The sequence below is a fragment of the Nilaparvata lugens genome, unplaced genomic scaffold (assembly GCF_014356525.2).
Source record: "Nilaparvata lugens isolate BPH unplaced genomic scaffold, ASM1435652v1 scaffold5113, whole genome shotgun sequence".
Taxonomy (NCBI): Eukaryota; Metazoa; Arthropoda; class Insecta; order Hemiptera; family Delphacidae; genus Nilaparvata; species Nilaparvata lugens.
This window is the reverse complement of record NW_024091022.1, coordinates 155-17,295: the sequence shown is the minus strand read 5'-3', so window position 1 is coordinate 17,295 and position 17,141 is coordinate 155. Positions and strand designations below refer to the sequence as shown.

Sequence of the window (17,141 nt, the reverse complement as noted above, 5' to 3'; positions counted from 1 at the left end):
GGACTATATTGGTTCTCAAATGATACACACTCAATCCAGGATTCAATTCAAGTGTGAAATGTGATATAGACAAGATCAGAAATAGTAAAGCCACTATTGTCATTCGATAATCAAGATGGAAGAGGCATTGATACAATTCAGACAAGATAAGGATGTAAATGAAAATAAAAATCTTAGTAGGTAGGCTACCTTTTTTTAATTATTTAGTGATTAAATAAATCAAAAAAGAGTACTAAGATTTTCATTTATATTACGAGTAGCCCTATACAGAAAAGAGACAATAAGATAAGGATAGTTAATAATAATAATAAATGGTTTATCAAATATATTCATAGTAGATATTCATGGGTTTATGGTACACTTATGGTATGCATGACGTATGACTGTTTTCATGGTATATGGTTTATAGTCATGGGATATGACTTATTATGATATATGCATGATTCATCACAAACTTAAACGCGAGTGGAATAACATAGCGTTATTGACAACACAAATGTATAAATTATATCGAACTTTTCATATATAGAACTCTTGAAAGATAACAAATGGACCAAATGAAATGTGTGTGTGTGTGTGTGTGTGTGTGTGTGTGTGTGTGTATGAGTGTATGTGCGTATCTCATCTCCCAGTTAACGGAATGACTTGAAATTTGGAACTTGAGGTCCTTACAATATAAGGATCCGACACGAACAATTTAGATCAAATACAATTCAATATGGCGGCTAAGATGGCGAAAATGTTGTCAAAAACTGGGTTTTTCGCGATTTTCTCGAAAACGGCTCTAACGATTTTGATTAAATCCGTACCTGAAATAGTTATTGATAAGCTCTATCACCTGCCATAAGTCCCATATCTGTAAAAATTCCAGGAGCTCCACCCAATCTATGCAAAGTTTGATTTTAAACTCCCAATTATCAGGGTACAGATACAATTTCAAAAAAAAAATCCAAGTGGAAAAGATTGTGCATGAAAATCTCTACAATTGATGTACAGTAACATTTTCACATAAAATTGAAAATAAGCTCGAAATTCGAGAAAATGCTATTATTTCAATTGCAAACTGTTGGCAACTGTTGATTCTAAATCATTCACTATGAAGAGATAGCAGACTTCGTGTGTCTGCAGCGCTATTGTCCTGTCACCAGCTGGCTTGGATCTTTGAATATAGTAGACTTGAGATGTGCGTGAACACTAGCTTCAGGTGATAAATTATCATAACGGCAAGGAAAGTTGTGTGAGTGCGCCACACCAGATTATTGACCGAAGCGAAGCAGAAGTCTTAGTTTGGACTCGATCGGCTTTTGTCTGTTTGTCTGTTTGTTTGTTTGTTTGTTTGTACCGCAGTTACAGTCGCAGTTATTGTCCGATTTAGATGAAATTTGGTATGCAAGCTCTTTGAAGCAAGGCACAGAAACGTATGTGTAACGATTTTTGGTAAGACCTCCGGTTTTTTTGTAATATTTAAAAAACCGTAGAATAACCTCAAAAGTATCTCCGAAGATACAGCAACTCATGTTCCTACTTTTTCGCAACCACTGTTACAAGGGCATGATGTCCAAGGCGGATAGAGTGTAGTTATCACACCGTGGGACCCAGGTTCAAATCTCGTTCTGACCAGGTTCTTTTTGCAGACGATACTAATTGTTTTATATTATTCTAATAATGTATCATTATGACTGTATATAATAATAATATTGAATCATCTTATTATTATTAAATTGATTTATCAAATTAATTGGATGAATAATTTTTGAAAAATATACAAATCAAATCAAATAATTTTTATTTTGACAGTATAGCATAATACATACAATGAATAAAATGAGACACGTTTGAATTAACAATAATGAATGAATACTAAAATTTGTTTAAGATAATCTCGGAAATAATAGGCCTAATAGAAAGTCAAAATAAAATACATTCAATCTTAAATACATTCAATGGAGAAAATAATAGATGACATGGCTAAATCTTCACAATTATAATATACTGTACTTACTGGCCCTTCTCATTAGATTGAGAGTTGAATTCATGAGCGAGGTCTACTGTTCGCAGAACTACTAGTATTATTAATATTATTGATTCAAGTGATTCACTCTACAATGTAAACTCAAAGTGATAAAAGTGTGAACTCCATCCCGTCCTGATGTAGGATAGAAATGATTTTGTTCTACATAAAAAAGACTCTAATGAGTCATCTTGCTTTCCTCAGTTCTCACTATCATGTAGGAAGGATACAGCAAATTGAAGGTAGGACATCAAATGAAAAAGTTACTTCTAATCTTGAGAACATTTATAGAAATAGTATGTTCAATTTTAATATTATTCCTAAGTATTTTTTCATTTAAATAATATCCTCTCCCTCTATAATGAGCCCTTCTTCATCTCCACACACTGTTACTGAACATGTAATTGAGGAGGAACAATTGCAAAAATGCATGAAAATGATTTTTGCCAATCCCGGGATCAGTCCCGGGATCCCAGGATTGATATTGGATAATCCCGAAATTCCGGGATTTGAAATCAGCCCCGGGATTGACATTCCTACTTGGAAACTTCATAAACTCAGATGGTACCTCCAAAAAAGAGATCAGTGGACAGGCAAGACAGGCACTACGGTACAGAAATCAAAGAAATCAAACTCAATGCTTTAGTCAGAATGTATAACAAATGAAAAAATTCAAATTAACTATCCAATAGTGAGAAACAATTTGTTGTATGACTAAGAAATGGCAAAAAGAGATAGACATAGAGAGAGAATTAATGCAGTTGAGATGAATTTCTTGTTGAGGAGTTGTCATGACAAGAATGGATAGGATGAGAAAATTGGATGTCAGAAACATAATTATTGGTAAATTACAAAAACAATAGAAATGATTCAAAAAAGGAGCCTTGTATTGTTAGGGCATATGCCACGGATGTCAAATGAGAGTTGGTCAGCAAAAATTGGAATCCACTACGTCTAAGAAAAAGAGGTAGACCATCCAAATCATGGACAGGAAAGGTACTTAATAATATGATGGAAAGGAATGTGAATGAGAGATACTGGATTATTAGTAGGAAAGGCAGATGTGAGAAACGGCCAAGGGAAACTCGCTCATGCATACTCGTTTATCATATTATTATCCATTGTAAAGCAAGTGGGCTACTCTTCATTAAAATGCTATGAGAAGAAAAGAAAGAAAAAATAAGGTGAACCTATTTTTGTATTAAACTTTACTATTTCAGTCACAGTTTGAATAATCCCACTTATCCAAGTTTCATCCATCACAGCTTCTATCCAAATATGAATTATCTCTATCTAATTGTGACTCAATTTTCTAAAATACTAATGAAATGTTACATCATCATTCAAACAGTACTTTTGTGTGTTAAGTGGGAAAAGCGTGCGTATTGCCAATGGCTGTCAATACTTTGTCATTTTCCAGGTAACTCCATTCAATGTGACAAAAGCAGAACCGCAAATGAGACCTTCCAGTGTTGGAGGCTCCAAATTGTGTTGAAAGTTGACCAAGGCGGGTGCAGGGCGCACCAGCTGTGCTGTAAAGGTTTCACTACGGAGCCAAAATAACCGCATTATAGCACTCGCATTTTAAAGGCAAACGCTCAAAGTCTATCCACTATGAAAGCGTTTGAGAATCATTATGATTGAATAACTTTGTGACGTGCCTCGCCGATTTCATACACGCAACAATTTCGACGAGTCTGCTGCTACTCTTGCAGGCTACCAAACTTTGTGGATAACTCAATCTCAGCGAACTCATCAGACAGGTCGGCGAAAATTAAAATTGGCATACCTCCAAGAGACTTGATATAATAGTAAGTGATCGTTTGAGTTCATTAATGACAAAGAAAATTGAAGTATTTGACTATGATTCAAAAGCATATAAAATAGCATGTGAAATATTTTGAGCAAAGAGAAATTGTTGATAATCTTTGAAGGAGATATCACTGTTATTCTAAAACTAATTTCATTCTCATCGTTTCATTGTTGGAAGAAATCAGTGATCTTATTGAATGAGAATGAAATAAACTTTTTGAACTTTTGGAATAAAACATCACAAAAGAGTTCCTCTTGAGAATATTAGTATCAATATTAATACAAATATTATGAATATTATTAATAATTTCAGAACATGGATAATATTAATATTATCAGTTGTATAGAAAAGTATTGGTAAATAATAAATAATGAGTTGAGATTCATGCGCCTGCTTTTACCTTCGTGAGGTTGACTACTTGAAGAGATGTCTCTTCTAAAAAACTAGTGACCCCCTGGGTTGAGCCCCCTGGGCTCATGAGCTGTTGTATTGATCATTGAAATCCGCAACTTGTAATACTACATAATTATATACTATAGTATATAACTAATTATACTGGGTTGGTGAAAGTTATTATGGAAACAGCTAAATAAGTCTCTTGAATGTAACTTATGTTATGACAGTAGGTTCGATGGGGACCTATTCAAATTGGAAAAGACTACTTCAATACTTTTGTCCGCCATCTTGGATCCGCCATATGGATCCAAATGCATTTTAATACTAGCTTCATTTCCGATCCGACTTAATTTTTTACTTTCCTTGCCCTATTACCATAGGTAAGGAAAGTATTCCAATTCCCTATTACCATAGGTAAGGAAAGTATTGCTTTCCGAAAAAAATTAAGGTACCCCAATTTCTAAATTTCCATACGTTTCAAGGTCCCCTGAGTCCAAAAAAGCGGTTTTTGGGTATTGGTCTGTGTGTGTGTGTGTGTGTGTGTGTGTGTGTGTGTGTGTGTGTGTGTGTGTGTGTGTGTGTGTGTGTGTGTGTGTGTGTGTGTGTGTGTGTGTGTGTGTGTGTGTGTGTGTGTGTGTGTGTGTGTGTGTGAGTGTATGTGCGTCTGTGTACACGATATCTCATCTCCCAATCAACGGAATGACTTGAAATTTGGAACTTAAGGTCCTTCCCCTATAAGGATCCGACACGAACAATTTCGATCAAACGCAATTCAAGATGGCGGCTAAAATGGCGAAAATGTTGTCAAAAACAGGGTTTTTCGCGATTTTCTCGAAAATGGCTCCAACGATTTTGATCAAATTCATACCTAAAATAGTCACTGTTAAGCTCTATCAACTGTCACAAGTCCCATATCTGTAAAAATTTCAAGAGCTCCGCCTCATCTAGGTAAGGTTTGATTTTAGATTCCCAATTATCAGTCTTCAGATACAATTTAAACAAAAAAATTAAGTGGAAAAGATTCAGCATGAAAATCTCTACAATTTATGTTCAGTAACATTTCTCCCAAAATTGAAAATAAGCTCGAAATGCGAGAGAATAAGATTATTCAATTGCAAACTGTTGGCAACTGTTGATTCTATTAAATCATTCACTATGAAGAGATAGCAGACTTCGTGTGTCTGCAGCGCTATTGTCCTGTCACCAGCTGTCTCAGATCTTAGAATAGTAGATTTTATATGCGCGGGAACAGTAGCGTCAGTTGATAAATTTTCATAACGGCAAGGAAAGTTGTGTGAGTGCGCCACACCAGATTTTTTCAAATGAGATCGTGGTCATCATGTGATACATGATTTCAAAACAGTATTTAAAAATAAAATTGATGGCGAAACCCGCACAGCTCACGTTGGCATCATCCTCAGAAAATATAACCTATTGAGTCTTGGATTGGAAATCATAAATCGACTTATCAATTTTTCTCAGTAACCGACCTTTTAAATGGTTCGGCATCATAAGGAAGTAAAGGAAAAAATGGAGTCTCTGCGCTTTTTCACTAGCAGAATCATAGTTCTGGGGGAAGAGGCGCGGAGTTTAGTCGATAAAGCCACTACTCCGTTGCTAAGGGTTTGTTTGTACTTTGCAGGTCACACAGAACCTATCTCTATCATCATCATTATCATCATGAAGTGATAATTACACAAGTAAGTTCAAATAGGATGAATAAAAAATACAATAGAATTTGCTAAAAGAAACGTATGAGTTTGGAATAAGATTTAAGCTGAATAACAATTCAACATAAACCTGCAGTATTATCACTATATCAAGAACATAAACGTGCTCTTATTTGTCTTTTACTCCTTGCTATTATGCATATAATAATTATTATAATCCTCATAAATCTTCATGGTACTCTTAAAACTCATACGATTCAGTTCAATTAATTTATGTTACAGTACTGTAGTTAGATCATTATACTTTAGAAGTGCAAACCATTTGAACTTATACAATTCAATAGGATTTTACAGTATTGTTGAATTATATTCCTACTCAAGAACAATAATTATTCTCATAGTTGAAATTATAATACCCATAGCATGAATTTATACTTTCTTTTCTCTAAGGTACAAGTTTGTTATCCTTTATTGTTCATCAATCTCATGAATCTTTGAAAGCTATATGAACTCTACTACATTTTTAGTTAAAATTGCAATGATGGTAGCCAACCTCCATTATGGAGAAGGTACCTGAAGGAGAAGAATACATTTTCAGATTGAAATCCTTTAACTTTGTTCATTGTATAGATTAATATTTAACTCTACATGTAACAAACCAATAAATTTCATCACAATTTATTCGAACAATACAAAAAGAGACGGTATCGTATTCATTCATTCTCTGGAAAACTTAATATCTTGCTAATTCGAAATATTCGTTTTCATCAACAGAGACAATTATCCAGGTGAACCTTTTAAGAGCAGGCAGACAAACAATCTCCAGTGAAGCCAATAACAAACCTTTTTCCACTTAAATCTCTTTCGCGTTCATTGAACGTGAATATTTCAATTAGTTTCCTTTGTGATGGAAGAATGCAATAATGTATCCAGGTTCTCTTCCAGTCAACAGAATATTGCTATTTGTTCATAAGGATTCCAATTTTCGTTTAGAGGACTCAATTCTCATATTATATGGGAATAATATTTCCATTCAATGCATGGAAAAGGACAATTTAATTGAAAATCGGTGAAGTAGAAATTTATATTGATAATCTAGTAAGAAACGTTCTATATTGTATGTGACTCCTTATCGTGAATTTGTCAAAGTGAACAGAAATCTTGAATGGATGAATTGAATTTGAGTTTTCTATTTGATTTGAGCAGACCTGAGTTACTCTCCCACATGCTTCAGACGTACTGGATAAAACAAATCGTTATTAAAACCATTTTATTCAAATTCAATATTCCAGTTACTGTTTTGTACGTTTCTCATTATTGAACACTTTTCCTTATTATATTAAATTGAGATAAGACAAAAGAAAAATGTTATTTAAGTCTTCAAAGTCATTAATAACAGTCAACATCTTACAACATATTAGTATCTCACAATATTTTTAATATAATAATATTTAACCTCTTACCGATGAGAGATCTTCTACTCCATTAAGTATCCGAGCAAATGATTTTCAACTTGAATTTTAAAAATCACTTTTGAAGTGAAAATGCACTTACTTTTGTAGTGACGATCGTTTCGACCTGTTGTTGGTCATCATCAGACTGTGGGAATTAACTCAGATGACAAGGCTATGTGTGGTAAGGGATGAAGGTGGTGGAATAGGTTGTGGTGGGGGTTGGGTTGGTGGATACTTAGTGAGGCGGTAATTTTGAACTATGGATTATTTTGTCAAAGAGTGTGTGGGAAGAGAAATTTATTTGATCATTTAGGAGACTGTTGGGAAACTGTTTTGTGTGGTTGTTAATTTCGTATTGTTCCAATACATTGAGTTTTCTGTTTTTTTTTTTTGTGAGATATGGAGTATTTCAAGATTGGTGGCGATGTCGGTGTATGTGTGGTCTGATGTCTATACACACACTCTTTGACAAAATAATCCATAGTTCAAAATTACCGCCTCACTAAGTATCCACCAACCCAACCCCCACCACTATCTATTCCACCACCTTCATCCCTTACCACACATAGCCTTGTCATCTGAGTAAATTCCCACAGTCTGATGATGACCAACAACAGGTCGAAACGATCGTCACTACAAAAGTAAGTGCATTTTCACTTCAAAAGTGATTTTTTAAATTCAAGTTTAATTTTAACAGTGAAAAAGTATGGATATACTAACAACAAAATGATTTTCATGCAATGCCTCTGCCTCTTTTAATACAGAAGAAAAGTTTCAGCTAGACATTACAAAAATTTACTCTGATTCATATACTCTTTCAAATTCTTCATTTTTGAATTCATTTTCTTGAACCAAATTATTTTACCAGAAATTTCAATTCCAGTATAGAAATGGGCAACTTATTGAGCGGAGGAGCTAATCTGAACGCTGGATCAGTACTTGACAGGGTGATATCACAAGGGAGTACGGAAGATGAGTGTCTACTGTACAGGTTGGCCAACTACAGGAATGGTGGCGAGCTTATCGACGCATACAACGTGGGAGGCCAGACTGAGGTCGAGAAACTCATAAAAGAGCAATTTGGTGTGCTCATGTACAAAGATGGTAAAGGACAAGTGATCAACCGGTCAGAATACTTGAGATGGAAATTTCGTGATACGAAACAGGTGAGTTTGATAAAGAAAATCCTATGATGTAACTTGGTCCAATGGTTAGTCGTATGTTTAGGTATGTTAGGCAATAGGGGGAGGGGCACGGCGTCCAAAGTCGAGGCGACATCGAGGAGATGTTCATACAAACAAGTATCAACCAATACATTATTCAAATTTCTCTCAAGAATGGGAACCTACAGGCAGAAATTTGGAATAACAATTTTTTTATTGGTGGCCTGAAGGGTTAATAATTGAACCAAAAATCATTATTTGAAAAGTAATTCCATGAAGATTACTTTTGGAGTAGTTTTTGCAAGGCTTTGAGTCAACCTTTGGATTTTCCTTACGTTTGAAAAGAGAGGAAGATTCAACTCAAGTTGGGACTCTTTCTTTTCTTCATGAAGGTTTTATATTTTAACAAGAAATGCAATATAACAAAATAATATAATTAAAATGGCAAAATAGCATTCATAACCTTTCTACATGAAAATAATGAAAAAAGAATCGAGAAAGCTGTTTTATGGTGAATCAATACAAAAAACCTTATCACCCTTATCAGTAATGCCCCATTATAATATATTTTCATGGCGTTCGAGCACATCCCCACTGGCTCCATTGGCACATAGCATTCGATAAGCTATTTGGGTAGGGGAGCTACTAACAATTCATCTGAGTGAGATCATTATCAGAGAAATTATTATTGTAACATTTTTTTCACATGTAGAAGGAAAATTCCTGTTCTGAAATCAGTCAGCGAAGGAGAATTTGAAACTCCATAATTCAGATTATTCCATTCATTTTCTTTTGATCAATTGCAACTGTAGCCCAGTCAACGAAGTGTTATAGAGGGAAAAGTTTGGAAGACAATTTTTGACCTCGCAGTTCTTTCTAGGGTAGTGAGGAGGTAAACATATCAAAAGTCCCCATCCCTACCCACTGTGCTAAGGGGGTGGGGGTGGTTCAAAGGTACCATTTTTTGGTTTCTCGCATATAACTCGAAAACTATGTATTTTACAGACATGACTATTCTATAAGAAATTGAAGCTTGCATAATTTCCTATAATATTGATCGAAAAACTTCTCCTATACCTATGTCACTTTTAGAGATATCCGCTCTAAAAGATGTGACATTTTTGAAAAAAAACACATTTTCCCTCAATTTTTTGCTATTTTTGCTCTTATAACTTTTTGAATATCGATGGGAAAAACCCATGCTGATCATGAGCTTATAGAGCATCGAATTCCCTTCAATTTGATGTATAATTTCATAAGTTTACGCACATCCTCACGACTGTTGCAGCAGCTTCAGTGTTGAGTGTGAGAGCTTCAGTTATGCAAAAATAGACCAATTTACAAAGGAATTTGGAGAGAATGTTTTGAACACAATTTTTGACTTTGCAGCTTTATTGGGACCAGTTAGGGGGTGATAGAGCGTATATCTCGAAAACTGTTGGAGATATCACAGATAACCACAGAACAAATATTGTAGAGAATTTATCAAGCTTCATTTCTGAATAGCTAGTCATGTCGGTTGAACGCATTTTTCTCAAGATATGAGCGTGTAAGCAAAACATTGAAAAATGTGTTTTTTCAAAAATGTCATATCTTTTAGAGCGGATATCTCGAAAAGTGACAGAGATATAGGAGAAGTTGTAAGATCAATATTATAGGAAATTATGCAAGCTTCAATTTCTTATAGAATAGTCATGTCTGTAAAATGCATAGTTTTCGAGTTATATGCGAGAAGCCAAAAAATGGTACCGTTGAATCACCCCCACCCCCTTAGCACAGGGGTAGGGGTGGGGACTTTTGATATGTTTACCTCCTCACTACCCTAAAAACAACTGCGGGGTCAGAAATTGTCTTCCAAACTATTCCCTCTTTACCCTTTTTTGAGCATTCATTGCCTGGACTACTGATAATTATAGAAAGAATCGATTTCCAGGTGAGACTTCCAATTGAAGCCTCTCTGAGTCCCCATGATCCTCTGGCAAAGTGGGAGGATCACGATGCCTGTTGGCAGATGCAGTACAGGGGCTCATTGGGTGAAACGCTCCTTCATGTTCTCATCATTTGTGACACCAAACTTCACACTCGATTGGCTAGAACTCTGCTCAAGTGCTTCCCAAACTTGGCGATGGATGTTGTTGAAGGAGAAGAGTATTTAGGTAAGAGTTTATCATGAATCTATTGGATAATTATTATGACATGGATGTTGTCGAAGGAAAAGAGTATTCAGGTAAGAGTTTATAATGAATCTATTGAATAATTATCATGACATGGATGTTGTCGAAGGAAAAGAGTATTAAGGTGAGAGTTTATAATGAATCTATTGGATAATTATTATGACACACACAGTGAACATTGCAAGGAACACTCAGTTCATCTGGATACAGTTTTGAAGAGTTCAAAATGCGTCAGACACGAATAGTGAACTCTATTAGTTTTTAGGATTTTAGTCACTGATGTATCAGTAACAGAGCCCCATCCCCTGAATGCCATAAGTCACTGATGTATCAGTAACAGAGCCTCATTCCCTGAATGTCATAAGTCACTGATGTATCAGTAACAGAGCCCCATCCCCTGAATGTCATAAGTCACTGATGTATCAGTAACAGAGCCCCATCCCCTGAATGTCATAAGTCACTGATGTATCAGTAACAGAGCCCCATCCCCTGAATGTCATAAGTCACTGATGTATCAGTAACAGAGCCCCATCCCCTGAATGCCATAAGTCACTGATGTATCAGTAACAGAGCCTCATTCCCTGAATGTCATAAGTCACTGATGTATCAGTAACAGAGCCCCATCCCCTGAATGCCATAAGTCACTGATGTATCAGTAACAGAGCCTCATTCCCTGAATGTCATAAGTCACTGATGTATCAGTAACAGAGCCCCATCCCCTGAATGTCATAAGTCACTGATGTATCAGTAACAGAGCCTCATTCCCTGAATGTCATAAGTCACTGATGTATCAGTAACAGAGCCCCATCCCCTGAATGTCATAAGTCACTGATGTATCAGTAACAGAGCCCCATCCCCTGAATGTCATAAGTCACTGATGTATCAGTAACAGAGCCCCATCCCCTGAACGTCATAAGTCACTGATGTATCAGTAACAGAACCTCACCCTGTTATGATATCATAACTCATTCAAATTCAAATTCATTCTATTGAGCCAAAAAAGAACATACAGGCCAAGTCAAAACATAAAAATAGACAGAATAAGTTCTTAGCTGTTTTTAGTGAGAATTTGTGTGTATTTATGGCTGTAAAATTTTATACGATAACTTTATCAATTAATGTTCAGTGATAATTAAGTGTAATATTTTACTTTCGTTTTGTGTTTTAATTCTTCTGAATTTGAAATTTGCATCTTATATTTATTTTTGGACGAAAATTGAGCTTGTACTATTTACAGTAGAGACATAACCTATTTTTATGGACATGTAACATTATCAAAATTTTGGAATGGAATAGTTTTGGGCTAAGCCTGTTGTTCCTACCCAATCATATTATTTTATATGATTTGTAATATTGTATCCACGAATAAATAAATAAATAAATAGCAATGTAAAATAAAAAAATTCAAGCATATAACAATGGTAAGAATAAATTTATAAAACAACAGCAGAGTTCAAGTGTCATCATTCAGAAACTCATCCACACTATAGTAAGCCCTATTCACTAAGTATGCATAGAGTTCTCTTTTAAAATTTATTGATGGGGCTTATAAACATTTTGGTAACTTTTTAAACAGTCTCAAACCAATTACACTAGGACTTTTGTCAGAGAATCTCAATCTGTGGTGATTAACAAATGGGTCCCCATTGCCACGAGTAGAATAACCATGAACATCAAAATTCTTTTTCAATGATTCATTCTTATTAGCAATGTATAATACTACTCTGTAAATGAAAATACATGGAAAAGTGAGTAATTGTAGTTCTTTGAATGCATTCTTGCACGATTGATTGTAATCCAGGTTTCAACATGAAATATCAATTTCCAAATCAATGTAGATAACATTATTTCAATGGGGGTTGAGCTATGGTATTATGCTATGTTATGTTAGAAGGGACGGATTCAAGGATCCAAAGGTTCAAAGAACCCCACATGTCAACCAGAGCTTATTGTGTGTCCCAAGTATGGTAGTTGCACAAACCAATACCTGTGTCTTCTGTAAGCTCCAGGAGTTTCTCCCTATACTAACATTACATCCATCACCTGGATGCTTGCAGCCAAACAAAGCCCTTCTTCTTGCCCCTAGTCTTTCGCAATCCTGTGTGATATGCTTGGCAGTCTCTTCATACTGATTGGTCCTCGTGAACTACATGAGTTCCACTCCTGGCCTTTTTTTAGGTCCTTCCGCTGAGGAAGAGGTCGCCAAATTGCCTCTAGGGAGCTAGGCCACCCTCGACTAAGCCTCTTGACCCACATTTGTGCCTCTAGTCTCACCCATCTCTGGTCTCTTGGTTTTTTTTGTCACTCGGAAATTTTGCAGGGTCAAAAGCTTCACCTCTCCCAAGGAGTTTTGCATATATGACCGCCCTTCTTTGAGAAGTGATGAGGTTTGGTCTCTTCACCCGCAAACAGCTCGGTTGCTTTATTGCATCCTCAGGCATTCCTGCAGATTCCTGCTTTTCTGGACTTCTGAGAAGCTCATCCTCCCTCTCCAGTTGAGATGGTGTGATTGAGTGTACGTCATCCATGTCATGATCAGTAGAAGCCTTCTCAATGTTGATAGCCTCTACATAAGAGTGCAACCTCTACATAAGAGAAACCTCATGTGTTTCTGAAGCATCCATTTCAGATTGAGGCACCTGCCCTGATGGGGCAGATCCCGATGGGTTTGAAGGCAAGGCAACTTCTGGAGTTGCCTAGGGATTTGGTTTGTTCATGTGGTTTCCATGAACAGCTAGGGGAGTGGAGTCTACCCAGACGAGCCCCGCATATCCAGGAAGGGCTAAATACTACAGGAGGGTGCCTGGTATCCTGCAGGCACCGTTAGAGACACCATATAAAAGCACCGCCTAGCAGCACAGTCCACATCACACCTTGGGTTAGCCTAATAAGAAGTAAGAATATGGCGAAGGAAGGCCGACAGGTAGAAAAAGAAAGCAAGAATAGCACAAAGCTAAGTCAATGGAAAAAATGCCTTTCTAGAAATGAAAGGCTCCAAAGCATATTAAGAAGGAGAAGAAGGGTTTAGAAAGAAGGGCTTAGGGAAAGGGTCCCTTTCAGTCGCCCACTACGACAAGCAGGGATACTGTGGTTCTATTCTGGTTTTCAACAAATTCTTGAGTACTATGTTCGACTCGAAGATCCCAAAGATCAGCCCACAGGGGTTGAGCTAAAACTTATCTTCTCCATTAAATTGTAATCATACCCTCCATTTATACTTGTTGTATGATTATACCTTTTCATTGTAAGATTACTTGATTTATTCCAGACTTGAAAGCTGGATAATTAACATTTGTATTTATCAATTTTTGGAAATATTCTACTTGGAGAAACAATTCACTTGATCAAAACTTGTAAAGGGTGTCCGTAGTGTTTGTTGATGACCGCTAGTTTTCAATTGAGTTGAAATATATGAATGAAATATTCAACATAGAAGGGGTTTCTCAGGCATGCAAGTGAATACTGCAGTATAACACAGTATAACACAGTTTAGTTCTTGAAGATTTTATTCTCGTTACAGAATTTAATCTGACGAAGACCTTCAATCCTGAGCTGAAGCTAAAATTGCAGTTCAAAGGTTATTAGGAGAAAATGAATATCAATCTTATCACTAACAAAGATAAAATCCTATGGCAGTCCATAGAATGCAAGTAATTTTCAAGATTCATCACTTGCAGTCGTCCAAAAGAGGAATTGATTATTCAAATAAGGTTAGCGTGGATGGACTTGGATAGTGCAATACATCACTGTTGACAGGTTAATGCTCCTTACTTCTCTCCACCCCTCCCCACACCCACCCAGCTCGTAATGAAAAATGATCCAAATCCGTTACTCAATTTTATATTTGCGACGAACTTCCACTAGATTAACTTATTTGCTTCGTACAGGAGAAAAATGTATATGAGTCACTCCTGGTGATACAAAATTATTTTTTTTAAATTTAGCACTTAATGGTCGAGGAAAGGACAATATTAAATTCAATTCAGTGACATCAAAATGCCAATAAATAAATTTGATCTGGTTTCTCAGTGACTGAGAAAATGTTTTCCATTGACAATAAATTGTTAAGAAATTTTGTTTCTAACAGATGGTAGCAATTAAACTATTATTGTTCCAACTATGAATATATATATATATATATATATAGACAACTATGTAACATATAGTTGATATTATCAACTATAGTATGATATTATGATAGTATGATATTATCATATACATTGTTGAGCATAAATGGATTTAAAAAAATTAATTGAAAAATCATTAGCTTAAAAATGGAGGGTAAATTCAAATTGATGTCTTATATTCTCCGAATAACAAACAATTGAAGTCAAGATGGAAAGCTGAACTGACTTAACTGGATATACAACACTGTGCTGGAAGGAAAAATACTGAAAATTATTCTCCCAGGCTACTGAATAAGCCAACTTGAAAAGTTGTATGCTATCATGGAGTGAAGAAACAAGAATTGTTTGTATTTTCTATTTCTCGTTGTTTCTATTTTCTGTGAAGCTATGATGTGATTTTATCGCATAAGTGTTTGATTGTATCTATGTATCATATATTCAATTTTATTTTTAATGAATGACGGTATTTTATAAAAAATATTTTTGTTTGTGAATAAATTCTATTCTATTGTGAATCGGTTGCAGGAGCCAGTGCTCTTCATCTGGCCATAGCATACTTCAACAATGAACTTGTCCAGGAACTAGTGGAAGCAGGTGCCAATGTCATGCAAAGAGCTATAGGCAAGTTCTTATTTTAAAACAGGAAGTTACTATACGAACAGAAATGAATATCAATATGAGTATTATCAGTAAAATAATTTAAAACAGACAATTATCATAGTTCAACTACTTCATTAATGTGGGGTGTGTGCACACAGAGAGTAGTCAGTCGTTCCAAGCTCTGCGGTTCTTTCTATGTACAGAATGGCAACAGTCAAATACAAGCGGTTTATTGTCCATATAAAATAACTTCCAACATGTGGAGCAGAGAAATGGAGGGAGATCAGCCAATTACAGTGATGAATAGAATCATAGAAACAAACGCTAATTTGTCGATTAGATTCAGTCGACTCTGTGCTTTCAGAGAGGAAACTACTTACTCAATTCATCTTCAATTTAGAAATCCAACTATAGTCCATACAAAATAACTTCCGACTTGGAGGGTTATGCGGAACAGAGAAAAGTACAGCGGCAGCGATGTTGCCTTGCTAAAGCGTCCAGCGTTCTGTTAGTCATTAGTGAGTGTTAAGGTGCGTACAGATATACGCACCGCGAACATGAGCAATTCACTTTTAATCAGCTGATTATATGTGCATTTTTATAGAAACGGTGAGATACATATATAAAAAGCTTGGCATCAGCTGATTAAAAGTGAATTGCTTGTGTTCCGGCGCGTAAATCTGTACGCACCTTAACACTCACTAATGACTAACAGAACGCTGGACGCTTAGCAAGGCAACATCGCTGCCGCTGTACTTTTCTCTGTTCCGCATATCCCTCCAAGTCGGAAGTTATTTTGTATGGACTATAGTTGGTTTTCTAAATTGAAGATGAATTGAAGAAAAACAAGATAATATCAGACATGAAACTTGTAAACGTAGCTACAGTTTCAATTAGAAATACGATAAGCGTTTTTCTCTCCTACTATTTCAATAATTAACTCCATTATTTTACTAACTGATGTGGAACTCTGCACGCCTGAACGCTCTCTGTGAGCACACTTCTCTAGAGACACGACACACAACCTTAGGCTTCTTTCTAAATGAAAGGCTGAAAAGACATAACTTCACTAATCATGGGTTGCATCTAAATCGATCTGGCAAAGTAATCTTTTGTAATAGATTGGCAGAGCTGATTGAAAGCCGTTTGCAATCCTCTGGTCTAAAAACAGTCAAAAAAACAAATAACGATTTTTTAGTAAATTGGCTCAAAACAGGGAAAGGGAAATAGCTACAAATGCTAGAGATAGAGTAGCACAAGATGATAAGGTTTTTAGTATTTATCATCAAAATATTCAGTATCTTCGCAACAAAATTGACAGATTAGAAGTATTTCTTAAACAGGAGGATCCTGACTTTGTTATTTTCACAGAGCATGGCTTAAAAATAAAGGAAATAAATCAAGTTAGGATTTCAGGCTATTCACTGAGATCAGAATTTTGTAGAATAGCTCATAGAAGTGGTGGTGTATGTATATTCACTAGCAATGCTAAACATACCCAAACTTATGAACTGGATTTTGTTAAGAGATTTTCTGTTGAGATGGATTTAGAGGTGACGGGACTAAGGTTAAAAATTGATGATCGATTTGAGGTAGCAGTGTTAGGTATCTATAGGTCACCAAATGGAGACTGGCAAAAATTTTGTGAGCTGCTCCATACACTTTTGGAAATTACAACCGTTCGTTTCACAAATGTTATAGTAGTGGGAGATTTCAGTGTGAACCATAGAATA

The 17,141-nt window shown here is 35.7% G+C and overlaps 1 protein-coding gene across 1 annotated transcript; it reads left to right on the top strand.

Moving 5' to 3' along the window:
• Window positions 1-3,741: 3,741 nt before the first annotated feature.
• On the top strand, window positions 3,742-15,446 carry LOC120355878. Its single transcript, XM_039444621.1, has 5 exons — window positions 3,742-3,822; window positions 5,863-5,920; window positions 8,228-8,510; window positions 10,441-10,663; window positions 15,334-15,446. Exons 3-5 carry the CDS (start codon window positions 8,235-8,237, stop codon window positions 15,444-15,446), a joined length of 612 nt encoding a protein of 203 aa, XP_039300555.1. The 5' UTR covers window positions 3,742-3,822; window positions 5,863-5,920; window positions 8,228-8,234.
• Window positions 15,447-17,141: the final 1,695 nt, after the last annotated feature.